This window comes from Eriocheir sinensis, chromosome 47 (genome assembly GCF_024679095.1).
Source record: "Eriocheir sinensis breed Jianghai 21 chromosome 47, ASM2467909v1, whole genome shotgun sequence".
In the NCBI taxonomy this organism is placed as follows: domain Eukaryota; kingdom Metazoa; phylum Arthropoda; class Malacostraca; order Decapoda; family Varunidae; genus Eriocheir; species Eriocheir sinensis.
In genome coordinates this window covers 1,389,720-1,417,558 of record NC_066555.1, presented here as the reverse complement: position 1 = coordinate 1,417,558, position 27,839 = coordinate 1,389,720, and the positions used below count along the sequence as shown (strand labels likewise).

Genomic DNA, 27,839 nt, shown 5'->3' with positions numbered 1-27,839 from the left:
AAGTCCCCTGTTCCTAATCTTAACCCGGTAGCAGCGACGGGCCAAATTTGTGGCTTTACCGTGTAGCAGCGACGGGCCAAATTTGTGGCTTTACCGTGTAGCAGCGACGGGCCAAATTTGTGGCTTTACTGTGTAGCAGCGACGGGCCAAATTTGTGGCTTTACCGTGTAGCAGCGACGGGCCAAATTTGTGGCTTTACCATGTAGCAGTGACGGGCCAAATGATGACCAAATTTGTGGCTTTACCATGTAGCAGCGACGGGCCAAATTTGTGGCTTTACCGTGTAGCAGCGACGGGCCAAATTTGTGGCTTTACCGTGTAGCAGCGACGGGCCAAATTTGTGCCATGATATAAACCCCCCAAAATAGATGATGCATAAACTGATCACAAATGCTTCAATATATATTATGAAATGGTTTGTGTGAGTGATGACTTTTTCTCATTTTTTTCGCTTAGAGGGACCATTAAGAAACATGATCCCTGCTGCTACTGGGTTAAGGCAACAGTAGGTACATCAATCAGACAAGCAGCATCTCCCTCTCTCTCTAGACCCTTTGAATGACGACCAAGAAGACAACGCCACAAACAACAGCCTCTCCAAATGAACGATTCTGATATGCTCTTTTTCGGAAGCTCTCATTGTGTCCACGAGTATTTGCGGGAGCAGTGACGATGGACTTTTTTTTTCTTTCTTTCTTTTTTATGGTGAGCTGCATTCTTTACGATAAAAAAATAAATAAATAATAAAATAATCCTGTGTTCACTACTATTTCCATGACAATCACCAATGGACTTTCTTTTCTTTCTTTTCCTTTCTCTTTTTTTTTTGCCGATGAGCTAATCCTTTACGATAAAAAATAACAATAATAATGAAAAAACGTATCCTTGGTCAATACATCATCACCATCACCATCATCATCATCACCATCGCCATCACCAGACCCAGACAGAGGGACACACAAGCTTCTTCTTCTTTTCCCCTTCTACACCACACTACCCCAAGACCCTAAAGACCACCCAACCACCCCCTGGAATGTTGCGGAGACAAACCGAGACCGCGGAGACAAGCCAAGACCAAGACCGTGCCCTCCACCGCTCACCCTCTACACAGACAGACAGACAGACAGACCGAGGGACAGACTAAACAGCCACTGACAGCACTTCATACCCCTGAAAGCTGTGTGTGTGTGTTAGTGTGTGTGTATTGAGTGTGTGTTTTCCTAATAAGCTCAGCCCAAAACTTTCTATCTATGGCTGTCGAACTTTAGCTGTCTACGTAACTAGGTATGTATGAGTCCAGTTCTCTCGCACTCTCATTCTCATTCTCTCTCTCTCTCTCTCTCTCTCACTATAAGGCACTCGATAAATATTTCTCCACCTCCACCACCACCACCTCCTCCACTCTCTGCCTAACTAACCACCTCTATCCACTAGTTATGCCACTATAACTCCACCTAAACCACCAAACACCCTTACTAAAACAGCTCCACATTGGTAGTAAGAACGTAAGGAGTCTGCAAGAGGCCGGTAGGTGAATGGATGAAATCTCGGAAGTGAATACGTCGATGAGTGAGTGAGTGATACAAGCATATGAGTGAACGCATAAGTGAATGTCCCCCCACTCTCCCTACTCCTGCGACGGGTGAAGTAAGTATTAAGTAGTAAGTGTGTAAGTACGTTCCCAAGATTCGTGTGGCCCAGGAAGAGTTCATATAAGTAGGAGTTATGAATGGGTTACGAGCTGCCTCCGAGGAAATGAACTTAACGTGAAGTGAAATAATTGTCCGATTAAAAAACAAAGCAGAGGATTCAAAGAGTTTACACGAGGGAGTAATGAATGGGTCACAAGCTGCCTCCAAGAAACCAAACGAAATATCAAGAGAATTAACTGTGGAAAAAAAAAGGGGCGTACCAAAATATTCAAGATAAGGAAAAATAGAATAAGTTACACAAGGAAGCAACGAATGGGTCACACAAGCTGCCTCAAAAAGAACCGTACGATACATGAAGAGAATTTTAATTATGCGATAAAAAAAAAAAAAATAAATAAATAAAAAAATATAAAAAATACAGGAAAAAGATAAATACCAGATGATTCAGGATAAAGAAAATAGGGAAAACATACAATAAACTAGACAGCGTTTCTTCCTCTGCCAACCACCAACGCCAAAATAACGATAATAATAATAATGATAATAATAGTAATAATTGCCAGTGTCGTATCGGAGAAATAAGTTATCCTTCAATAAGTTAAACGGCAGCAGCTGCAATTAACGGCATCAACAGACCACAAAGCGTCGTCCTAAGCCGTGCAAATCCCTCGAGACAGAGAAATATCGACACAAAAAACTGTAACATATCTCGACAAATATCTGCAACACTTATCAAAAATCTGTGACACTTGACAAAACTCTGCAGCATCTGACAAAACTCTGCAGCAATTCTCAACAAAAATCTGCAGCACTTATCAACAGAAAACTCCACAATGCTACACATGAACAGTTATTTAAGTAGTGCCGTGAGAGGGGAAAGGAAGGTCCGTCATTCGTTATTTCAGCATGTTATCCCTGCACAAAAACAAATGCAGGAATGTCGATATATCAAAATTTTCACACACACACACACACACGGAAAAAGGGGAGCTTAAGACTGTCTAATTAACTTTTCCATCATCTTTTCATCTTTTCCCATTCAGTCTCCAGCCCAATGACCACTTATACTTCTTTGAATCGTCAGTTTCCTTGAGCAATGAGTAAGCTTAAAATGTCCCTCATATTGCCAGTCTAGTTCCAGCCAAGGTACTACTAATAACAGGCTTTATATATTGACTTTCATCATTTTAACTCAACTTTTCATATTGGCTCCCATCATCTTAACTGTCAAATGAAACGTCTGTCAGGAGCAAATCGTAGGAGCAACGTGTGGTAAGCAACTGTGTGGGTTCTGTATAAGTTCGGGTTGTCTGCACTTTGAACCATTACAAGTGTGTTGAATGAGGTCGTAATCACTCTCCTGCCTTCTGTCTTGTGTTTGGGAGGTCTGCCCCTGCCTCTGTTCACCTGCGAGCCAAGACAATCAGGAAGTCTAATGAGTCCCCACACTGAACTATTACAAGCATGCCAAGTGAGGTCATTTTTCCTTTGCTTTCTGCCGTGTTTGGGAGGTCTGCCCCTGCCTCTGTTCACCTGCGAGCCAAGACAATCAGGAAGTCTAATTAGTCCACACACTGAACTATTACAAGCATGCCAAGTGAGGTCATTTTTCCTTTGCCTTCTGCCGTGTTTGGGAGGTCTGCCCCTGCCTCTGTTCACCTGCGAGCCAAGACAATCAGGAAGTCTAATGAGTCCCCACACTGAAAAGGGGAACTCAAGACTGTCTAATTATCTTTTCCATCATCTTTTCATCTTTTCCCATTCAGTCTCCAGTCCAATGACCACTTATACATCCTTGAATTGCCAGTTTCCTTGAGCACTGAGTAAGCTTAAAATGTCACTCATATTGCCAGTCCAGTTCCAGCCAATACCAATAACAGGCTTTTTATATTGACTTTCATGTCGAGTGAGGTCATAATTCCTTTGCCTTCTGCCGTGTTTGGTGAGTCTGCCCCTGCCTCTGTCTGTCAGGGAGTCCAGGCACTGACCACCTCGCTTGGGTCTTCTTGTCCTCACTGCCACCCTTACACTGCACAGGTTTATGGGATTCTTCTTCATGCTGCATTTCAGTTCAGACACACCACCTCTTATGGGCCACCTAGTCTCCACTTCCACTTTTCCAATGCACAGGTCCATGGGAGTATTTTTTAATTGTATTCCAGATCCTTACAAACCAGGTTACATGAATGAGTCTTTGTTTGACCCGTGTGTTTGTGTAAGTCCATGTCAGGCTGAATGTACACTCACGCAAGGGTAGCCACTCACAGCACTCCTTCAGTTCCAGGCACCTTCTTTCCTTCACCTGGGTTGACGAACACTCGCCATGCTAACCTGAGATAAATGGATCATCTTTTGGGTCCTACTAACCATATCATCACTTGTTTTTTTCCCAGTCATTTTCCTTTTTCCAAGTTTTTCAACCACTAGTCTCCCTCTTTACCAGAAATACTTAAGCTGTTGTGACCGAATCAATGTCATACAGGAGGAGAGAAGGAATTAGCCCTTCAGTAATACGACTGCTTTCTCTCCTTCCCAAAGCTAAAGGAAAGGGAAGGTGTGGGACGAGGGTGAAGAAAATTAGGATGAGTGTGTGTGTAAGCCCTCTTGTAGACTGCCCTCTCTTGCCTTACTCCCCTCAAGAAAAGCCAGTCAACCTTTCCTCAAACTAACACCACAACACACTGCCTGAGCTTGCCTTAACTCCCTGCTGTCAACATTTGTCTAGGATGAGAGAATTATTGATGGGAGGTATAAGCCCCCCTGCCTTGCCTTACTGCCCTCAAGAAAAGCCAGTCAACTCTCCTCAAACCAACACAACACACTGCCTGAGCTTTCCTTAACTCCCTGCTGTCAACATTTGTCTGGGGTGTGAGAATTTATGATGGGAGGTATAAGCCCCCCAATATACTGCCTCCCCCTGCCTTGCCTTGTTGCCCTGAAGATAAGCGACTGCCAACCCTTCCTCAAACTAACACAACACACTGCCTGAGCTTGCCTTGCCTCCCTGCTCTCAACATTTGTCTGGGATGAGAGAATTTATGAGAGGCATACCCCCCAATATACTGCCTCGCTGCCCTCAAGAAAAACAATTGCCAACCTTCCCTCGATTCAACAAAACGATACACTTTCTTAGCCCCACCCTGCCTTGCCTTCCTGCTTTTAGTAATAGCCAGCATCACCCTTTCCTTGAACCTAAGACATCGTGCACTGTTCTCATGTTGCCTTGCCACTGTCAACATCATCTCCTACTCACAGTTATCAGAGAATTACAAGTTTATGTGTAATACGGGGAAAACCAGAACAATCGATCCTCTTAAATAATTAACATGGTATTAGGGTCTTTTCACATCACTGGCCAACCCAAAAAGTGAGGGATGGTACGGCGAATCACCCAAAGGAGTAAAAACACAATACACTGCCTTGTCGTACATTCAGTGACCTCGTGTTGATTTAGTTTCAGCCACCTTCACCCATGACCTTGTACCCTTAACCCTCTCTACCTTGCCTTTTTCAGCATCATAAACACTCTCCCTCTCACTCTCTGACACAAACACACTTACATACACATAGCTACCTCAAGACTAATTATTATTGTGGCCTAACTGGGATACTCAAGACTCCCAGTTTCATAATTTTCAAACACCTTTTCGTCCTCACAAACACATACACACACGCACACAGCTACCTCAAGACTCATTACACAGGACATATTAGGGTACTCAGACTCCCCACCCCGCCCCACCATCACGTTCCATGGGAGTGTGGGGGTGACAGGGATGATGGGATGATCCAAGAGAAAGAAAAACCCATGACATAAACCGGAGTGGAAATTGAGAGAAGGGGACAATTGTGAACGTCTGTGGCCTGGGGATAAACTGAGGGAAAGCAAACCACAACATTAACTGGACTGGAAAATGAGAACAGGGAGGCAACTGTGAACATCTGCCATGTTAAGAGGGATAAAGGGATGCTGCAGTGAGTGACGGCCTGCCCACGACAAGAGGACGAGTGAGAGTGAAGCACCATCCCCAGCCGTCCCATCCATGCAAGTTAGTCGCCTATAACACCACCAAGGCTCATGCTTGTTAGAGGGACCATACAGCCAGCCAGCCAGCCTCCTCCTCTACTGCTCTTTGTATCATTCCATCTTTTCCTTCAACTCCTACTTCTGTGCACCAAGGCATAGGTTTCTTATATGTCCAAGTACACATTCGTTAAAGATCTCTAACACGAAATGAGGGATGGTACAGTTAGCCAGTCTCCTCCACTACTCTCTGCATTACTCTGCCTTCTCCTTTAACATTTACTTCCGTGCACCAAGGAATTATGATACAGGCTTCTTCTATGCCTGACTACACATTCGTTTCATATCTAACCTCGTATATCTATGCCTCCTATTTCTGGTTATCAAGGCATTATGGTATCGGTTTATGCATGTGATATCAGTCTATTCAGATCTCTGGCAAACCTAAAATAAGGCATGTTGCAGTCGGTCGGTGAGGAGAGGAAATGAAGGATGAGGCGAAGGGAAGGAAGGTGGGACATGGGAGTCAGTGGTCAAGAAAAAGGAGGGAAAGGAAGGAGAAGAGGAAGATAGATCTACCCTAACTTTGTACTGAATATAAGGAGCGTTTAGGAAGCACTACCATCACAGTCATTATCTCGGTTTCCATGACCTCCAAGACTGTAGTGGTTTCTGATCCCTCGCTTCCTAAAGTTATGTGTTAAATTAAGTAGGTGAGAGTAAGTTAGTGTTTATAATCGTAATATCCAACACCATTTTTTATTCTAACAGTACTTTGTGACTCTTCTTTGGGTGTGAGTGTTTACTGGTCCCGTCATGACCTTCCTGATTCTTGGCTCATAATCTTCCCTTTTGCTCCTACATCATTGTCAGGTTCCTGCAATTTTTTTTTCTTGTTTTTAATTTGTCATGTAAAATCAACCTTTTTTAATGTTTTCCTAATCACTGACTACTTCACATTACTCTTCTTTCTCTTATTCTGATTAATTTTAATATCGTATTCCTTCTTTTCCTGTTCCTCTTTAACATCCCAATTCCTAGTACTTTAGCTTCCTATTTCTACGCCTCGAATTTCCTTACTACTTCCTGTTCTCATTCCTTTTTAATTTCCCTATTATTTTACTTTCTTCCTCCTATTCCTTTTTTTAACTACTCCTATTCCTTTTCAACATCACACCTCTTCTTCCTATTCTACAATTCCTTTCAACCACATCTTTCATTTTCCTTCCTTAATATCTTTCCTTGTGCTTTTCTTCACTACCACAACCCTCTGTCAATTCTTGCTTCCATGCTCTTCACTTCACCAGTCTTGCTGTTGTCTTTCTACTTTAATTGTTCACTCATGGCAGGATTAATCGACTTGCTCAAGCCACAAACTCTGTGGGTATTCCCTTGGCGTCCTCCGGTCAGGACTGACTGGGTTCAGGATGCTAGTCATCTGAATTCCAGGAAGGATGAGCCAATAATAAGGACTTCAAATCATGTGTTGACAGCTTTTGTGAGATTTCATTAAACATATTCACTCACTTCCTTGGGTAGTTTGTCTTACGGGAAACATGGTGTGTGTGACAGTCGATATTTCTCATGATAAGCCTGTGAAATATTCTTCAGAAGCACAGAATCTTCAGGTGATTTTCATATCTTGCACAATATCTCCGATGGTATGTCTATTCATCATTCTTCAGAGGCACAAAATATTCAGATGATCTTCACTTCTTGCATAATATTTCTGATGGTAACTCAATCCAGCATTCTTCAGAAGCATATAATCTTCAAGTGATCCTTCTTTCTTTCTTGTGTAATGTCTTCTCATCCTTTTCTTTCTTGCATAACATTTTCTCATCAATCCCCTTGACTGCTGATTTACAAGAAGACCTCACCAGGCTACAGGAATGGAACAAAAAGTGGCTGCTACAATTCACTGAAAAAAATTAAAGTCCTGCACTGTGGGAGGGGACATCCAGCACACCAATACCACATGGGAAACACTCCACTATCCACCACAGAGGCAGAGAAAGACCTAGGAGTATATGTTTCCAGGCTACCAGTGAAGGGATATCCAGCACACCAATACATGGGAAACACTCCACTATCCACCACAGAGGCAGAGAAAGACCTGGGAGTATATGTTTCCAGGCTACCAGTGAAGGGATATCCAGCACACCAATACCACATGGGAAACACTCCACTATCCACCACAGAGGCAGAGAAAGACCTGGGAGTATATGTTTCCAGGCTACCAGTGAAGGGATATCCAGCACACCAATACCACATGGGAAACACTCCACTATCCACCACAGAGGCAGAGAAAGACCTGGGAGTATATGTTTCCAGGCTACCAGTGAAGGGATATCCAGCACACCAATACCACATGGGAAACACTCCACTATCCACCACAGAGGCAGAGAAAGACCTGGGAGTATATGTTTCCAGGCTACCAGTGAAAGCCAAATCCGTGCCAATCACAGCGGACGGGTTAAGACCATCCACTCATGGGACTACTTTGGTTTGCTTCCTAGGAACCAATTCTTCATTTCACTCTTCAATGCAGAACGTACACTGAATCCAAAACACTGGAAGCTGAAGTACATCATCAGGACAGCTTTTCTTGCCTTTTCCCACATCAAGGTAATGGTGAATTTAGCGCATCAAGACAAAACTTGCATACCGCCGCAGACCCTTCTTTCCGTCGGAAGGGAAGAGAGGACACGTGGAAAAGGAAAGAGGAAGAAGCAGGAGGTAAGATGGGGCATGAAAGGCAGAGAGGATAAGTAGAGGAAGAGAAAGGGGAAGAAGAAGTGGTCAATACATGAGGGGTCTGAGAAGAGAAAGAATGCATGAGGGATCTGAGGTGTGAGGCAGGGAAGAAGAGCAGGAATTCGAAGCAAACAGGAATGGGAAGAAGATCTAAGTAGAGTAAAAAGGAGAAAGAGGAAGTAGAGGCAGTCAATACATGAGGGGTCTGAGAAGAAGAGAAAGAATGCATGAAGGACCTGAGGTGTGAGGCAGGGAAGAAGAGCAGGAATTCGGAGCAGACAGGAATGGGAAGGAAGAGAAAAGGAACGACTTGTAGTAAACTTGTGACTGGGTGATAAATATTGTCTGGAAGAGGAGCAGAACTTTGGGGCAGACAGGAATGGAAAGGACAATAGGACATGAGGAAGGGAAGGAGGGAAGGGATCGCCAGCTGCTATTATGGAACAACTTGTAATAAACTTGCGACTGGGAGATAAATATTGTCCGGAAGAGGAAGGGGAAGAGGTAGAGGAAGGACGAGAGGACATGAGGAAAGGAAGGAGGAAAGGATCACCGAGCGCTAGTACGGAGCAATTTGTATTAGGAAACTGGCGACCGAGATAGAAAAATTACGTACGCAGCGGAAAAGTGTACTCGGGACACACACACACACACACACACACACACGCGCGCGCTATGCCATTGCACATACAACTGCAACTTCTTCTTAATCCGTTTATTTGCGTATATTTTTTTTTTCAGCTTTTTTTTTTTTTTTTGGAAATGCTGCAAAAAAAATAAAAGCCTGCAATCATACATACATACGACAGGTAACAAGAATAACAACAACAACAGCAGCAGCGGCAGTAACAGCGGCAGCGGCAGCAACAACAATAACAACAACAACAACACAATGCATCTAAGGGGAAAGCAGCTTGAAAAAATAAAAATAAAAAAATAAAAAAAATAAAAGAAAAATAGGAAGAGAGGCAGAGACAGACAGCTGGACAGACACACATACAGAGACAGGGAGAGAGAGACAGAGGCAGAAAATACAGAGAAATGACAGGAACAGACAGACAAATAGATGGTAAGAGATTTAGATTTAAGAGAAGGAGATTTAAAGGAACAAAAATGACAGAAACAGACAGATGGAAGGAGATGACAGATTCGTTTAGACAGAAATGGAACAAATAGGAACATACAGACAGGAAGAACACAAGAAGCAGACAGAGAGAAAGACAGCAAGAGACAGATTTATGGTCACAGAAAAGACAGGTGAGACAGGAACAGAAGACATATAAAGACATACAGACAGGAAGACAAAAAGACAGCAAGAGACAGACAGAGAGGAACAGAAGACAGATAAAGAAGAGACAGACAGGAAGATGGGAGAGAAACAGGTAGACAGAGAAAGGAAAAAAAGACAGGATTTACGAAGACAGAAAAACAGATGTACAAAGGTGTCAGACAGATATAGAAAGACAGAGACAGCAACAGAGAGTCAGACAGATCGAAAAGACAGAAGAACAGACAGAGAAAGGCAAAAAAAGACAGGATTTACGAAGACAGAAAAACAGATGTACAGAGGTGACAGACAGATATAGAAAGACAGAGACAGCAACAGAGTCAGACAGATCGAAAAGACAGAGAAGAACAGACAGAAAAAGGCAAAAAAAGACAGGATTTACAACCAGACAGAAAAACAGATGTGCAGAGAGGTGTCAGACAGATAGCAAAGGACAGACAGCAACAGAGAGTCAGGCAGGGAAAGATATACAGTCAGATGGCCCTCTAGAGTCTGTTAAACCTCACTAGAGAGAAGAAAAAAAAAAAAACTAACATACTCACTCACTTACTCTTTCTTGTCATGGAATAAACAGAATTGAAACAAACACTGGCGTTGATTAGTCTAATGGTATTTACAACACAAAACAAAAATAGTAACAATGCAATGCGTGAATCACAACAGGAATGGACAACGAATGGGAATGATGGGTGGGAATGGGGGGGAGGGAGGGGAGGGGAGGAGAGAACAGAAGGGAGGGAGGCAGGGAGGAAAGGAGGAAGAGGAGGATAGAGGAAGAGGGAGAGATAAGAGATAAAGATAGAAGAGGGATAAGAAGGGAGGGAGAGAGAGAAATGGAAGGAAATAGGAGGAAAAGGAAAAAAAAGAGGAGAAAGTGAGAGGAGAGAAGAATAGATGGTAAGGAAAGGGAAGAGAAGAAGGGAGAAAGAGGAAGGAAAAAGGGAAGAAGGGAGGAAGGAAGGGAGATATTGAGAGAAGAAAAAGAGGAGAGGAGGGAGGAAGAGAAGGATAGAGAGGAGTGGAGGGAAGAGAAGAGGGAGGGAGAGATGAAGGGAAAAAGAGGGAGGAAAACCAGAAAAGGGGGATAAAGGGAGAGAAAAAAAGGGAAAGAGGAAAATGTCACAATAAAATGCTCGACTAAGAACAAAATATAAGTTAATAAATAAAAGAAAAGAAAATCATTAGACAAAAAAATCCTCTACTTACTTGAGATGCATTTTCTTTAGATTTTTGAGGTAGTAGTGGTAATAGTAGTAGTAGTAGTAGTAGTAGTAGTAGTAGTAGTAGTAGTAGTAGTAGTAGTAGTAGTAGTAGTAGTAGTAGTAGTAGTAGTAGTAAGGCACTCAATGGATGCAGGGAGAGAGGAAGGAAGGAGGGAGGGATGCATGAATGAAGGGAATGAAGGTAATGGTGAGGAGGAGGAGGAGGAGGAGGGGAAGGAGAAGGAAAGGAAAGGAGAGGGGAGGGGAGGAGGAGGAGAGAGGGAGCCACTTACATCATGAAAAATTAAAAAAGAAAAAAAAAGGAAGCAAGGAATGGGAAAATGAGGAGAGGAAAAGAAGGAGAATGAGGGACAAAGAAGAGGAGGAGAGGAAGAGAAGGAGAAGGAAAGAAGGAGAAAAAGGAACACAGGAAACAGAAAAGAGGATAAGGAAAGGAAGGAGAAAAGGAGATTAAGAAAAAGGAGGAAAGAGTAAACTAAGCAAGGAAGGAAGGAAGGAAGGAAGGAAAATAAGAAAGAAAGAAAGGGTCAAAAAGAGAAGAGAGAGAGAGAGAGAGAGAGAGAGAGAGAGAGAGAGAGAGAGAGAGAGAGAGAGAGAGAGAGAGAGAGAGAGAGAGAGAGAGAGAGAGAGAGAGAGAGAGAGAGAATAAAATGACAATAAAAATGAAGAACGGATGAATGAATGAATGCATGAATGAGTTATATAATGAACAAACAATTAAATGTCATGAAATAGGAATAACATGAAGAAACAGAATAATATGCACTCTCTCTCTCTCTCTCTCTCTCTCTCTCTCTCTCTCTCTCTCTCTCACAGCCACAAGAGGGAGAGGCTGGTAGGCTGGCGGGGTGGGTGGGGGGTGGGTAAGAGGTAGGTCATGGGTGGGTAGATGGGTGGGTCAGCAGGGCAAGGCAGGTCAGGGCGGGGTATCGAGCAGGCTAACGGGCGGGCAGGGCGGGCACGGATCAGGCAGGGATGGGCTCAGCAACACAGCACCCCGGTCCACCCACACCCACACCCCAAACACCCCTCTCTATGCATGAACGGGGCGGGCAGGGAGGCAGGCAGGCATGGGGCACGGGGCGAGGGTGGAGCGAGCAGGGGCAGGCAGGGCGTAGGGGCAGGCTAGGGAGGATGATGAGGGGGATGTTGGTGGAGGTGGAGGTGGTGGAGATGGTAGGTCAGCATCACTCCATCAGTACCTCATCCTCCTCCTCCATATCGATCAACTGGCCGCTGGAGAGGGACTGCGTGCGGTGCTGCTTGTGGGGGTCGAAGGGGTCCACCACGATGGTCTCCGTGCCCTTAATCTCCGCCCGGCAGAATGGACAGCCCTGCCCCTCGGAGTCCTGCTTGGGGGAGGAGACAGGAAGGGGCCCAGTGTTAAACTTCTATTAGGGGAAGGAGAGAGAAGGGGAGAGATGGAGAGAGAGGGCATTAGTAAAACATCTTTCTCTATGGGACAGGAGGAGAGAGGGAGACAGGGATGGGTAATTTTAAATGGCCAATGTAAGACTTCTATTAGGGGAAGGAAAGAGGGGAGAGGGATGAGAGGGGAGAAAGAGAGAGGGCATTAGTAAAACATCTTTCTCTATGGGACAGGAGGAGAGGGGAGAGAGGGAGACAGAGAGGGAGACAGGGATGGGTAATTTTAAACGGCCAATGTTAGACTTCTATTAGGGGAAGGAAAGAGGGGAGAGGGATGAGAGGGGAGAAAGAGAGAGAGGGCATTAGTAAAACATCTTTCTCTATGGGACAGGAGGAGAGGGGAGAGAGGGAGACAGAGAGGGAGATAGGGATGGGTAATTTTAAATGGCCAATGTTAGACTTCTATTAGGGGAAGGAAAGAGGGGAGAGGGATGAGAGGGGAGAAATAGAGAGAGGGCATTAGTAAAACATCTTTCTCTATGGGACAGGAGGAGAGGGGAGAGAGGGAGACGGGGATGGGTGGAAGGGAAAGGGCAATTAACTGTATAAGACAAGAGAGATAGAAAGAGGGCCTTTGTTAAACTCCTCTTAAAGGCAGAAGGAGAAGAAATAGAGGGACAGCAGGAAACAGATGCCAGGGGAGATTAACTTTACCAGGGGTGGAGAGGAGGAAGAGGGTCTATTTAAGCCTATCTGGGCAGTGTCTGGGAAAGAGGAAAGGGAGGAGTGACCTGTGTAAGCCTTGCTAGGGGTATTTCTGGGGAAGGAGAAGAGAAGGAGTGACTTAAGTAAACCTTCCTGGGGAGTTCTGAGGGAGGAGAGAAGAGAAACCTGAGTGAATCTTTCTGGGGATGTGCAGAGAAATGGGAAAGAGTAGAGTGCAAGGCAGGGGAATGGAAGAAGCTTTTAACACCTATCATTAGAAAAGGGATTAGATGCAAGGGGGTGGACAGGGAGAGACATACACCCTTAACCTGGTAGCAGCGACGGGCCAAATTTGTGGCTTCACCGTGTAGCAGTGACGGGCCAAATTTGTACCATGATAGAAACCCCCCAAAATAGATGATACATAAACTGATCTCACATGCTTTGATATATATTATGAAATGGTTTGTATGAGTTATGATTTTTTCTCATTTTTCTCGCTTAGAGGGACCATTAAGAAACATGATCCCCGCTGCTACCAGGTTAAGCTTCTCAAGGGGGAGCTTAAGTTAATGGCCTCTTGTGAAAATGATGTTCAGAGTAACACCCATGTTGCAAGCCTTCCCTTCCCAGGACATTCCCTTGAGATCAGTTCCAACATCTAGACAAGATTTCTATGATTTAAATGCAATATCCACTCATGTTTTCAAGGTAATCTCACCTTGGCTCTGCCCTAGACACCTCCTAGGTTATAAAAGGAAGACTGAATAAACATCATGGGTTTTGTAGGTTAGTCAATAGTGAAGCCTTGAACACATCTTGAAAACTGAGAATTCTTTGGTGTGAGACTGACTGTGAAGTGTGTGTGTGTGTGTGTGTGTGTGTGTGTGTGTGTGTGTGTGTGTGTGTTTACCTAGTTGTATTTACCTAGTTGTAATTTTACAGGGCCTGGGCTTACGTTCGTGTGGTCCTGTCTCCGTATCTATACTTATCCAACTTTTCCTTGAAACTTTGCACACTCTTCGCCGATACTATTTCTTTACTTAATCTGTTCCAAACCTCTATATTTCTTTGTGTGTGTGTGTGTGTGTGTGTGTGTGTGTGTGTGTGTGTGTGTGTGTGTGTGTGTGTGTGTGTGTTGCAGTGTCAGGGTGAGGCTGTGAGGGAGGAAGGTTATCATTAAGTACATAAACATTACATGGTTACCTCAGCGCCTGCCAAGGACTTTGTTAGCATGACACACAATAAGGATGCTGAGCCAGTGAAGGTATTTCTAAAATGTTATAAAATTCATTACTAATACTAAAACATTACTAAAACACACCAGAGGAAATGTTTCAAATTCATTTAAATAAGAAAGTAGATTTTTTACACCCTTGTCATGACCTGAAGGGCACTTGGTAGACATCTGCCTCAACAAAAAATAATTGCGGGGCAGATGAAGTTATTGAAAAAAAGCAAGAAAGCATCAATCAAAGCACACAAAATATATGACAAATCAGAACAAGTGAAATTCATCAAGTAACAAATCAGAATCTATAGAGAAATACATTAAAATCAATTCATAACTCTCAGAACCACCTCCATTTATGAAGAGTAAATTCAGAAGAGGCAAAATGTGGAAAGCAAATGATCAATAAATTTTTAAGAACAATGTACAAAAGAATGAATCAGGGCACAGAAACTCATGAAAAAATAAATATGTATCAACGAAATAAAGCATTAGTCGGCAAATTCACATAAACCTAAGAAATTCATGAGAGCAAATCATTAAAAAAAAAAAAATCAATTAATAAATAAACTAACAAAACTGTGACTAACAAAACCTCAGACTAGCAATTGCATTAACTTCCCTAACTACCTCAAAATCACTAACAAAATATCCACACACTTGCTAATATCTAATCACCCCAAAGCCCCATCAGCCACCACATATCCCAAGCAACGCATCAGTCATCCCTATGGTTTGTATTTTGTCCCTTCTGCTTCTCACATTAACTATTATCAAAGGCCAAAAAAGGAGATTAGGCGAGTTCTCATGAATAGTGTCACATTCACGGTACAGAAGGTTCGTCAAACTATCACCAGGGTCATTAAACTACCCATGGAAATGCCCACAACAACTCCTATGAAAGCCTTGTCAAGTGTGTGAGCTTGGACACTGAAATCTCTAGAATATGACTCAAAACCCTTCATCAAACTTCCCCTAACACAACTTCCTTTAATCACAGAACTTCTTCCTTCTTGTTTGTCATCTCCTCCTGCAATGCCTACTGTCTCGTGTAACTTCTCTGTACCCCCAAAACTTCAACTCAATCCACTTCTACCTCAACAACCATCAACTTCTGTATTCCTTTTAATTGTACAACTTCTTCCTTCTTTGCCCTCTCCTGCAATGCCTACTGTCTCGTGTAACTTCACTCTGTACTCCCAAAACTTCATCTCAATCCCCCTCTACCCCAACAACCTCAACAACCATCAACTTCTTTGCTCCTTTAATTGCACAACTTCTTCCTTCTTTGTCCTCTCCTGCAACGCCTCCTGTCCCGTGTAACTTCTTTTCATACCCCCAAAACTTCTCACTCCACACCTACCCCAGCAACACTCAACTTCTTTATTCCTTTTGATCGCACAACTTCTTCCTTCTTCGCCCTCTCCTGCAATGTCTACTGTCCTGTGTAACTTCATTCTGTACTCCCAAAACTTCACCTCAATCATAGCTTTCCAACCTCTCTCTTCTCTTCTAATCAGCAGCAATAAACAACCCATCACTGACCCTACTCCCTTATGAGCCCTACCTGTCCCTAACTACCCCTCAGTGCCCCCCCTGCTGCGCCCCTGCTGTCTCTCACCTGCCAGAGGGTCAGGCAGGGTGTGCAGAGGAGGTGCCCGCAAGGCTCTATTCTGATGTCCTTGTCGTTCTCTGCGCAGATTTTGCAGAGTTGGAATGTGGAGCCCATCTCACAGTAGAGTTCATACTGCTCCTGGGTTACCTGTGAAGGGGAGAGTTTGTGGAATGAGTGGGGGGGATTGGATAAGGAAATGGAGGAGAGTGAGTGGAATGAGTGAAAGGGAAAGTGGAGTGAGAAGGGAAATTGAATGGAAAGAAGGAATTGGAGTAGAATGAGTGAAAGGGAGAAAAGTGGAATGAGAAGGGAAATTATGTGGAAAAGAGGAATATAAATGGATTGAGCGGAATAAGTGATAGGGAGAAAGTGGAATGAGATGGAATATTGAATGGAAAGAAGGAACTGGAGTTGAATGAGTGGAATGCATGAACGGAAGGAGAGAGGAATATAAAAGAGAATGGGAAAAGAATGAGTAAAATTTGAGTGAGGGAGAATGGAAGAGAGAAAGAGAGAAGAATGTTTGAGGAATGGAAAAGGAAAGGAAAATGAGAGAGAGAGAGAGAGAGAGAGAGAGAGAGAGAGAGAGAGAGAGAATGTTTGAGGAATGGAAATGGAAAGGAAAAAGGGAATGTGTATGTTATGAGCCTCCTCCTCCTCCTCCTCCTCCTCCTCCTCCTCCTCCTCCTCATTATCCAACTTTTCAAATTAATCTCCTGAAATCCACTAAATATCAAGTCTCTCTGTTTACCATGATTTAACCTTCCTCCTCCTCCTCCTCCTCCTCCTCTTCCTCATTATCCAACTTCTCTTCAAATTAATCTCCTGAAATCAATTAAATATCAAATCTTTCTGTTTACCATGATTTAACCTTCCTCTTCCTCCTCCTTTAACTCATTTCCTCATTTTCCTTCTTCTCCTCCTCCTAATTCTTCTCATTATCTATATTTCTCCTTCTTTCAACGTACAATCTCATGATGTTAAATGCCCAACAAGTTCTACCTCTCTGTTTTCCCTGTTTTGACTCCACTATTCCTCCTCCTTCTGTCTCTCCTGTTCCTTCTCTTCTCCTCCTTCTCTTCCTCATTATCTAGTATCTCTTCTTTTTACCATTATCTCATGAAGTCTAATATTAAATAACTGTCTTTCGGTTTGCCTTGGTTAGACTTCATTCCGCTTTCTCCTCCTCCTCCTCCTCCTCCTCTTCTGTTCCTCTGCCTCCTCCTCCTCCTCCTCGGTTTAAATCCACTCCTTCTCCTCTTCCTCACCTTGATGTGGTCCTCTGGTGTGGCTTGTGCTACCCAGGTGAGGTCTGGATTTAAATTCCTTCCGTCTGGGTATAAATAACTGTGGGGGGAGAAAGTGCAGGATTAGGACATGGAGGCAAGAACATGGAAATTACGGTCACAACACAAAACATTACATTAGTGTCGGGCAATTAGTGGGCTTTTTTTCTACACTTTCCCTTTGAGTTGCTTTCTTTACTATAAAAAAATAAAAAAATAAAATAATAATAATAATAATAATAAAAAAGGCCTGATGCTCTGTGGCTGTCCAGAAGCATAAGACAAGAGGGACATTTTATTTTTTCTCTCCATTTCCGAAAGCTTTACCTTACCTCTCCTTCATGCATATCTGTAGCTTCATCTTTGTCTTTCTCACACACATGCACACACTCATCCTACTGTTACCATACATAACTATACAGCCTTAACACTTACAATTCTTCTCTATAACCATATCTAGAACTGCCTGATAATGGAACGTTCTCTCTCTCTCTCTCTCTCTCTCTCTCTCTCCCTCTCTCACACACACACACACACACACACACTATTTTCACCAAGAGTGGGAGAGACTTACGACCCATCCAACCCCACACGGGAAAATATGGACGCTAAATGATTAAGAGGAAGAAGAGAACACTGCACAGGTCTGGCACACTCTCGATCCTTCTCTGAGGTAACCTAATGGAGCCTGCAGGATGGGAGCTCTCTCTCTCTCCCTCATAGATATCTACATCTTTTGATCTTTCTCTCACACACTCACACACACACACACACAGACAGACGCACATCCTGTTTTTAGCACACGATATTGCGCAGTCCCGATGCACTCATGATTCTCTGTAAGCAGTGCCTGAAGGATGGAAATTCTCTCTCTCTCTCTCTCTCTCTCTCTCTCTCTCTCTCTCTCTCTCTCTCTCTCTCTCTCTCTCTCTCTCATATCCACATTTTCTAATCTTTCTCACACACACACGCACATCCTCTTTCTAGCACACGTCACTGCACACTGCACAGCCCTCCCATACTCATGATTCTTCCCTGTCGTAATCTAGCAGAGCAATAGTTTCTCTCTGTCTCCTACATATCTTCACGTTTTATCAGTGTTTCTCTCCCACAGACATCCTATCTCTGCTACACAGCCCTCCCACGCTCATGATCCTTCCCTGTCGTAATCAGGCAGAGCAATAGTTTCTCTCTGTCTCTTACATATCTTCAAGTTTTATCAGTGTTTCTCTCCCACACACATCCTATCTCTGCTACACAGCCCTCCCACACTCATGATCCTTCCCTGTCGTAATCTAGCAGAGCAATAGTTTCTCTCTGTCTCATACATATCTTCAAGTTCCTTCAATGTTTCTCTCCCACACATCCTTGATAGAGGGATTTGTTCTGGGGAATGGTCTGACTATACCTTATTTTCATCCTTCTCACACACACTCACGCCCATCCTGTCTCTACCACAATGCTGCAAAGGTCAAGTCCACTCACAATCCTTCTCTGTAGACATCTAGCAGCGCCCAATGGAAAAGTTCACTCTCTCCTTGACACATCTCTATAACTTATTTTCATCTTTCTCACACGTTCACTCTCTCCTTGACACATCTCTATAACTTATTTTCATCTTTCTCACACACACTCACACCCATCCTGTCTCCACCACAATGCTGCAAAGGTCAAGTCCACTCACAATCCTTCTCTGTGGCCGTCTAGCAGCGCCCAATGGAAAAGTTCACTCTCTCCTTGACACATCTCTATAACTTATTTTCATCTTTCTCACACACACTCACGCCCATCCTGTCTCCACCACAATGCTGCAAAGGTCAAGTCCACTCACAATCCTTCTCTGTGGCCGTCTAGCAGCGCCTGACAGAGGGATTTGTTCTGGGGAATGGTCTGTAGGATGCTGCCGTCGCTGGTCACGTAGCCGATGGCCCACTGACCCAGCCGCGTGCACGACAACCGGAACACGTAACTGGAAGGCGAGGGAGAGAACGTTGAGGAGGAGGAACACGAGAAGGGATAAAGACATAACTGGTGATAATGGAAACACAAGGAGTGGATTTAAGATACAAACAAATGAATGGGACAAAAAATTATTAAGCAACCTAACCCGACCTCCCTGAATGAATGAATAATGAATACAATAGGAGATAAAGACAGAGGAAGCACAAAGAATGAACTGATGATGAGAGTAACACAGCAATAAAGAAATGCATTAAGAGCACTGAAATAAATGGATGGGAAAAAGTTGGAAAGTTTCGTTTAGTCGGCGCAACATCTGTGGTCATATGCCGGAGAGACAGGAGGGGGAAGGAATTATAGGAGAAGGGACACAACCTCCTATTAATAGCTTCTTTGTTTCTTCTCTATGATTTACCAAAACCTTTCCACAGCTGTCATTCCTATCTTTCCCTTCATCTTATCTCTCCTGTTATCAATATTTTCAACTCCATATTAAAGCTAGTAATTCAATCTTCTGTTTCTTTCAATTGCATTCACTCCTCTCTCTCTCTCTCTCCAAGACCTTTCCACAGCTGTCATTCCTATCTTTCCCTTCCACTTATCTCTCCTGTTATCAATATTTTCAACTCCATATTAAAGCTAGTAATTCTATCTTCTATTTCTTTCAATTGCATTCACTCCTCCTCTCTCTCTCTCTCTCTCCAAGACCTTTCCACAGCTGTCATTTCTATCTTTCCCTTCATCTTATCTCTCCTGTTATCAATATTTTCAACTCCATAGTAAAGCTAGTAATTCAATCTTCTGTTTCTTTCAATTGCATTCACTCCTCCTCTCTCTCTCTCTCTCCAAGACCTTTCCACAGCTGTCATTCCTATCTTTCCCTTCATCTTATCTCTCCTGTTATCAATATTTTCAACTCCATATTAAAGCTAGTAATTCAATCTTCTGTTTCTTTCAATTGCATTCACTCCTCCTCTCTCTCTCTCTCCAAGACCTTTCCACAGCTGTCATTCCTATCTTTCCCTTCATCTTATCTCTCCTGTTATCAATATTTTCAACTCCATATTAAAGCTAGTAATTCAATCTTCTATTTCTTTCAATTGCATACACTCCTCCTCTCTCTCTCTCTCTCCAAGACCTTTCCACAGCTGTCATTCCTATCTCTCATTTTATCTCTACTGTTATCAATATTTTCAACTCTATAGTAAGGTTAGTAATTCCATCTTTCATTTCTCTCCAGTAACTTATTGGATTTATTTATTTTCTCTCTATGATTTACTAAGACCTCTCCACCGCTGTCATTTCTATCTCTCTTTTCAATGGTAACTGTTTCTCACATCTTTCTTTCCATTGTTAATCTTGTAATCTTTCTAATCTTTCCAGTAATTTATTGCATTCACCTCCTCCTGTTTCTATGATTTACTAAGACCTTTCCCAAGCTGTCATTTCTGTTCTTTTTTTCAATGGTAACTGTTTTCCCACATCTTTCTTTCCATTGTTAATCCTCTAATCTTTTTAATCTTTCCATCTCTCTCTCTCTCTGATTTACCAAGACCTCTCCACAGCTGTCATCCTTATCTTTCATCTTATCAGTATTCTCAACCCCTTATCATCGGCTTATCACCCTCCACACTTCCTTCTCAGGGTCTTTCACCTCCTCCTGTCACCATTCATTCAAATATAATCTAATTCATTCATCTAAACCCTCCTTATCACCTTCATTCTTATCTTTCCATATATCTCTCTTATCTGCAGCCTCTCCCTCCCTCCATTCATCCATCCATTCCCGTTATCTTCCCTATCTCATCTTATTTGTAATCTAATCTCTTATCTCCTTGCTATTATCTACTTCAGTCTGTCATTCATTTTTGCCTCCTGTTATACCTAATGCACATATCTCTATCATCTCAGTACTATTAACCAGCGACGGCCAAATTTGTGGCTTTACCATGTAGCAGCGACGGGCCAAATTTGTGGCTTTACCATGTAGCAGCGATGGGCCAAATTTGTGGCTTTACCGTGTAGCAGCGACGGGCCAAATTTGTGGCTTTACCATGTAGCAGCGACGGGCCAAATTTGTGGCTTTACCATGTAGCAGCGACGGGCCAAATTTGTGGCTTTACCGTGTAGCAGCGACGGGATAAATTTGTGGCTTTACCATGTAGCAGCGATGGGACAAATTTGTGGCTTTACCGTGTAGCAGCGACGGGCCAAATTTGTGGCTTTACCGTGTAGCAATGACGGGACAAATTTGTGGCTTTACCATGTAGCAGCAACGGGCCAAATTTGTGGCTTTACCGTGTAGCAGCGACGGGCCAAATTTGTGGCTTTACCGTGTACCAGCGACGGGCCAAATTTGTGGCTTTACCGTGTACCAGCGATGGGCCAAATTTTTGCCATGATATAAAAATTATGATCCCCGCAGCTACCGGGTTAAACAGCAGATTTCAATGCTGTTTACCTCTCTACTAATATAGTTGTTATTAATAATCTTTGTAAGCACTTATTTTTAATCTTTTCCTTAGGTTCTCCATACACTTTTCAATCCATCTTTTTATATACTTCTCTACTCCTCACCACCCTAAACTATCACATCACCTTCTTCTCCTATCGAATGAATGTATTTTAGCGCATGTAATTTCTCTACTTAATCCTTCCTCTGTATCAAGTGCTGTCACGCCTTCTCACTAATTCACTAACCTATTCATTCTCAGTAACTCAATCTGGTTTTATGTATATACTTTTGCCTCTACTTTTCCTTCCATCCAATGTAATGCACTGTAGTATTTTGATATTTAGTTTAGGTATTTATGTATTAATAGTATCTAAGTATTTAATTTAGGTATTTACGTATTTAATGACTTGAAGGCTTGTTTGGTCCTTTTTTGTGGCTGCTGCGGCATTTTTTGAACAGTTTTTCTTTCAGACTTTAATTGTGCTTTCTTTGTTGCATGTTTTTTTCGTAACAGACTAATTTCTTGAAGTTTTTTGTTTCCTATTATTTTTTTCCATCGCTGACCTACCTCCTATATATAACTTCTCAAACTCATCTCTACTCTCTATCAACCACTCTCTCACACCCACTCCTTCCCTTCTCGTTTTCTTTGATCATTTTTATTTTTCCCTTCTTTACGTTTTTTTTCCTGCGTGGCTTTCTTCATCTTTTCTGCTTTCCTCCCCGGCCACTCACCTGCCGGGCTTGTTGATGTACTTTTGTAACCTGGCCTTGACCTCGTCGTAGGTGAGGAAAGCAACATAGCCGGGGTGCGTCACTGCCAGGATCTGCCAGTTTCGCAGCAACGTTGGCCAGGGCTGGAATAATCTGTAAGGGGGGATGGAAGATGGGTGGTTAGAAGAGGTGTTGGGTTGGTAGTGACTCCCCTCTCTCCTCCTCCTCCTCCTCCTCGTCCTTGTCAGTCAACCCTTGGAGCTGCGTACCTGGTGAAGACGTCAAACTCGAAGCTGGAGATGTAGTCGTTACAGGTGAGGTCTATGGTGGACTTGAGCGCCATGGCCTCCAGCCCCGAGCCTATGGGGTGTACCTCGCTCAGGGTGTCTCGGAAATGTCTCCACGGCACCACGGTCCTGCGAGGGGGGGGAGAGGTGGTTTGTTGAGAGGTGGAAAGTTGGAAAGTTTTGTTTAGTCGGTGCAACATCTGTGGTCATATGCCGGAGAGAGACAGAAGGGGAAGGAATTATAGAAGGAAACAGAACCCAGGAGACGGGACACAACCCCCAATGAACACCTGGTACCCATTCACTGCTGGGTGGACAAGGGCGTAGGGTATCGGAAAAGCCGCCCAAATTTTTCCACTCCGCCCGGGGTTGAGAGGTGGATGTGGTGGAAATTCAGGACACACACACACACACACACACACACACACACTACTGGATTGGAGAAATTGGACAAGGAAGACCTAGTGGTACGTGACAGAAGTGTGACAAGAGGCAATGGTAAGAAATTAAAGAGCGACTGAAGGAGAGACATCAAGAAATACAGTTTTCCATACAGAAGCATAACAACATGGAACGGACTTGACGAGGAGACTGTGTGTGCAAAAACGATTCATGAATTTAAAACCAAACTGGATAATAAGCGTTATGGAGACAGGACAGCACAAGCCTAGTACAGCTCTTTTCCTGTATTTCACAACTAGGTAAACACACACACACACACACACACACACACACAATTCCTCATTCTATCTATCTATTTATCCATTCATCCTCTTTTGAGCTGTACCAAAGGAGGAGGATGAGGAGGAGGAGGAGGAAGAGGAGGAGGAGGAGCTACAACTTCCAGTAAATCAGCAACAGGTGCCAGAAGGGAGGAGGAGGAGGAGGAGGAGGAGGAGGAGGAGGAGTCATACCTACCTTGCCATACCTAAAATTAGCAACGGAAGGGAGGATGTAAGGGGAAAAATTTGGCCTCTCTCTCTCTCTCTCTCTCTCTCTCTCTCTCTCTCTCTCTCTCTCTCTCTCTCTCTCTCTCTCTCTCTCTCTTTGGCAGCCTGGGCACTACACCTTGACACAGTGCCACACCTGAGGACACATTGGTACTAGAGGGGGAGGAGGAGGAGGAGGAGGAGGAGCCCAGAATATCAGCTTAAGACTTTGATTCATTGGTCTTTGTTTACATTTAGAAGTGTGTGTGTGTGTGTGTGTGTGTGTGTGTGTGTGTGTGTGTGTGTGTGTGTGTGTGTGTGTGTGTGTGTGTGAGGATTGTATGTAGTTCAAGTGGGTGAAAAAATACAGTGAGTCATTCATTCATCAGTTCCTTCCTTTCATTCATTCATTCATTCATTCATTCAGTCAGTCAGTCAGTCACTTGGTCATTCATTTCCCATTCATACTTTTCACCAGTCAGTCAGTCAGTCAGTAAGTAAGTTTGTCAGTTCATCAATCAGTCAGTCAATTAGTCAGTCAGTCAGTCAGTCAGTCAATAAGTAAGTTTGTCAGTTCATCAATCAGTCAGTCAATTAGTCAGTCAGTCAGTCAGTCAGTCAGTCGTCATTCACTTCCCATTCATACCTTTCACCAGTCAGTCAGTTCGTCAGTCAGTCAGTCAGTCAGTCAGTCAGTCGATGAATCAAGTAAGTGGACAATCTCCCTCCTTTACTGACTGACTGACTGCCTGATCAATGCTGAGACAGACCTATTGTTAGGCAAGGAGGTCAATGAACTTACATTTTTAAAACAATTCTATTTGGAGGAGGAGGAGGAGGAGGAGGAGGAGGAGGGAGGAGGAGGAGGAGGAGGAGGAGGAGGAGGAGGAGGAGGAGAAAAAATTATGAATGGATAGACAATTCAAGGCATAATTCTCTCTCTCTCTCTCTCTCTCTCTCTCTCTCTCTCTCTCTCTCTCTCTCTCTCTCTCAGTGATGTTTGGCAAGGGTGTGTGTGCACTTGCTGAGAGAGAGAGAGAGAGAGAGAGAGAGAGAGAGAGAGAGAGAGAGAGAGAGAGAGAGAGAGAGAGAGAGAGAGAGAGAGAGAGAGAGAGAGAGAGAGAGAGAGAGAGAGAGAGAGGAGGAGGAGGAGGAGGTGGAGAAGAGGAGGAGGAGGAGGAGGAAGAGGAGGAGGAGGAAGAGGGGGAGGAGGAGGAGGAGGAGGAGGGGCGAAGTTCTTTATGACGTCAACACTCACCTCACTTTTGGGCGGAAGAGGAGGAGGAGGAGGAGGAGGAGGAGGATAATTTTAGCCCCCTTGTGAAGGTCTCAATGAAATGCCACAGCTGTCTCAGACCAAATTGGCTCACTGTGTCTTTTTCTACTCTCTCTCTCTCTCTCTCTCTCTCTCTGATACTGCTTATTTTCCCTTGTTTTCTATTTCTTCCAAGGTGCGTGTGTGTGTGTGTGTGTGTGTGTGTGTGTGTGTGTGTGTGTGTTTACCTAGTTCACAGTCTCGTTGTTCTCTTATTAATCCAAACTTTCTCTCTCATCTATATAATATCCAAGTACTAATCTAACCTTTTTTTTTTGCTGTCTTCTGTATGCTAAAACAATATATAATGTGCAGATTGAGTCCAGTAATTCACCCTCAAGTTCTTTTGTAATAATTTTCTACAGTCGACTCAACTAACTTTTTTTTTTATATATCAGAATTTCACATCAAAGAATTTATTTACTTTTTTTGGGTTGTCATAATTTCTTGCTTGTTTGATTGGGCCATAAGTGATGTAGGGATTGATGTGGTTAGTTAACTTTCTAATATAACATCAACGTTTATATTACTTGTACCATTATCTCCACCACCTGTGCTCTCCATATCACTACTACTACTACTACTACTACTACTACTACTACTACTACTATTAACACTATTCCCTACATCCACCTATCTACCTAACTTACTTCAGCTGCCTATCCCATTACAATCTACAAACTATTACTACAGAAGGTTTTTAAGTATATCTTTATAACTGCCTCCTTTACGGTAAAAAAACTACTACTATTACTACTACTACTACTACTACTACTGTTCTCACCATAGTCTGTAACGTTTTGATGGATATGTAGAGATTATGACTTGTCTTAAAAGGATGTAAGGCTGACAAACACATCCTCTCCCTCCCTCTCTCCCTCTCTGTCTATCTCCTCTCCCTCCCTCCCTCTCTCCCTCCTTCTGTCTATCTCTGTCTTTACTTACTGCCTGCCTGAATGACTACCACCATCTGTATCATAGCAATATACTAATTTACTGTTTACCTTGCTATTTACCTAGTTAGCTAATTACTGATACATTGTTTTCATCACCTGAGTAAGGAAGGAGAGAAGGGATGGGAGGAGGAAGGAAGACAGGAAGATAGGATATTATATTAGGAAGGAAGGAAAAAAGGAAGGATAGAAAGGAAGGAAGGAAGGAAGGAAGGAAAAAGAGAGGTTGGGGAGACAGGAAAGGAAAGGAGGGAAAAAAGAGGAAGGGAGAGAGGAATGGAAGAGAATAAAAAGGATGGAGATAGGGAGGGAAAAAGATGATGGAAGGATAGAAGGGAGAGGTTGGTGAGAAAGGAAGGATGTAGGGAAGGGAGGGAGGAAGGGAAGGAAAGGAGGGAAAGAAAGAGGAAGGGAGAGAGGGATGGAAGGGAAAAAGAAGATGGAAGGATGGAAGGGAGAGAGAGGTTGGGAAGAAAGGAAGAATGTGGGGAAGGGTGCAAAAGGGAGGAAGGGAAGGAAAGGAGGGAAAAAAAGAAGATGGAAGTAGAGAAAAAAGGAAGGAGATAGGGAGGGAAAAAGATGGAAGGATGGGAGGGAAAGGCAGAGGAAAGAATTGGAGGAGGAAGGAGGAAGCAAATAAGAATGTTAGACTGGACCACACGAGCATAAAGCCATGTAAAACTACTAGGCAAATACACACCAAAAAGAAATTGAGAAGCTAACAAAATCTAGCAAAGAACGTAACATCTCCCACCCACATAACTATCTCCACCATCAACTCCAACTCCCCCCACAAAAATAAAGAATGTCACACCTCCCCGCACTCACTTTTCCCCGAAGCATTTTTTCCAGAAGTCCGCCGCGTCCCCTTTGGTGATGCGGAATTGGTCCCCGGCGAAGGAGCCCTGGGGGAAGGTGGCCTTGAGCTCCGACAGCATGTGGGAGAAGACGAGGGACAGCTTGGTGAGGTTGCGGCGGAAGTGTGAGCTTTCGTCGAACATGAGCTCCTTGCCCTCCTTGAAGAGTCTGAGCGCCTGTTTGCACTTTCTCATCATGTTCTCTACAAAAACCTGGAGACGGGAGGGTGTGACGGAAGAGGAGGAGGAGGAGGAGGAGGAGGAGGAGGAGGTGCGTATGAAGGAAGGGAGAGAAGGTAGGAATGAAGAGAAGAGGAAGGGAGGAGGAGGAGGTGGTGGATATGAAGGAAGGGAGGGTATGGTAGGAATGAAGGGAGAGAAAGTAGGAAGGGAGGGATAGTTAAGGAGTAAGAAGCAGAGAAAAAGAAAGGAAATGGAGATAATGATTGGAAGAATGATAGAAATAAGTGAATGGAATAGGGAGATGGGAGAGGGAGGGAGAGAAAAGAAAAAAAGAACCATTAGTAATATTGAAGTAAAATATGTCTTTGTAACACTGGCTTCTGTAATTAAGATAAAAGTTCACCCAAAAAATGATATAATTACTCCGAGCAGAAAACATGACAAAGCTGACAATAGAAAATGGTATCTTTAAAAGGTTCTTCAGGTTTTAGGTATAACAATTTTAAACATAGAAAATAGTCCATTCAAATCTATTCTTTTTGTTTTGGTTGAGTAAAAATCTTATAAATTACTCTCCATGCTTTTAGTCATCAATTCAAACTTATAGAAAGAGTTGGCTTATCTACTGTATTAACTAATGATTCTATGTTCTTTCAGTTACAAATCTAAGCTGTGAAAATGCGCTCATTATTAATATATCACAAGAGGGATTTTAAAAGGAAGATCAAACGAAAAAAAAAAATATATAAACACTTCCCACGCAACACAAATATACCATCCCAAGAACATCCCTTTCCTGTTTGTTACGTAACTGTGAAAAGAAACAGGTTCACGACTTGTAACCTCAAAAGGGTATCAGGACGCCTCTCCTCCCGAAACTGACCTATCTTTCGGCCACTCCTCTAACTCATTTTAGGTGCAGTGAGTAGCGGGCTTTATTTTCATTATTGTTTTCTTTTTTTTATGCCCTTGAGCTGACTCCTCCGCTGTAAAAAAATAATAATAATAAATAAAAAAATATAAAAAATCTACATTCCA

The 27,839-nt window shown here is 43.2% G+C and overlaps 1 protein-coding gene and 1 long non-coding RNA gene across 7 annotated transcripts in view; one reads left to right on the top strand and one right to left on the bottom strand.

The window, feature by feature from the left end:
• Nucleotides 1–27,839, bottom strand: part of LOC126981254 (E3 ubiquitin-protein ligase CBL-B-A-like) — a 60,926-nt gene that overhangs the window by 16,897 nt on the left and 16,190 nt on the right. For 4 of the 6 annotated variants that reach the window (XM_050832134.1, XM_050832133.1, XM_050832136.1 and 1 more), the window contains 7 exons: nucleotides 26,590–26,831; nucleotides 22,547–22,693; nucleotides 22,299–22,430; nucleotides 18,981–19,118; nucleotides 17,132–17,210; nucleotides 15,870–16,010; nucleotides 12,147–12,335 (listed from right to left, as the gene is read on the bottom strand). In XM_050832134.1, the coding sequence (XP_050688091.1) occupies nucleotides 12,147–12,335; nucleotides 15,870–16,010; nucleotides 17,132–17,210; nucleotides 18,981–19,118; nucleotides 22,299–22,430; nucleotides 22,547–22,693; nucleotides 26,590–26,831 (1,068 nt within the window). The remainder of the gene's footprint in view (nucleotides 1–12,146; nucleotides 12,336–15,869; nucleotides 16,011–17,131; nucleotides 17,211–18,980; nucleotides 19,119–22,298; nucleotides 22,431–22,546; nucleotides 22,694–26,589; nucleotides 26,832–27,839) is intronic. The other 2 variants (XM_050832137.1, XM_050832138.1) reach the window with 2 other exon arrangements.
• On the top strand, nucleotides 232–11,551 carry LOC126981255 (uncharacterized). Its single transcript, XR_007733860.1, has 2 exons — nucleotides 232–9,875; nucleotides 10,001–11,551. It is a non-coding gene; the product is annotated as an uncharacterized LOC126981255 (long non-coding RNA).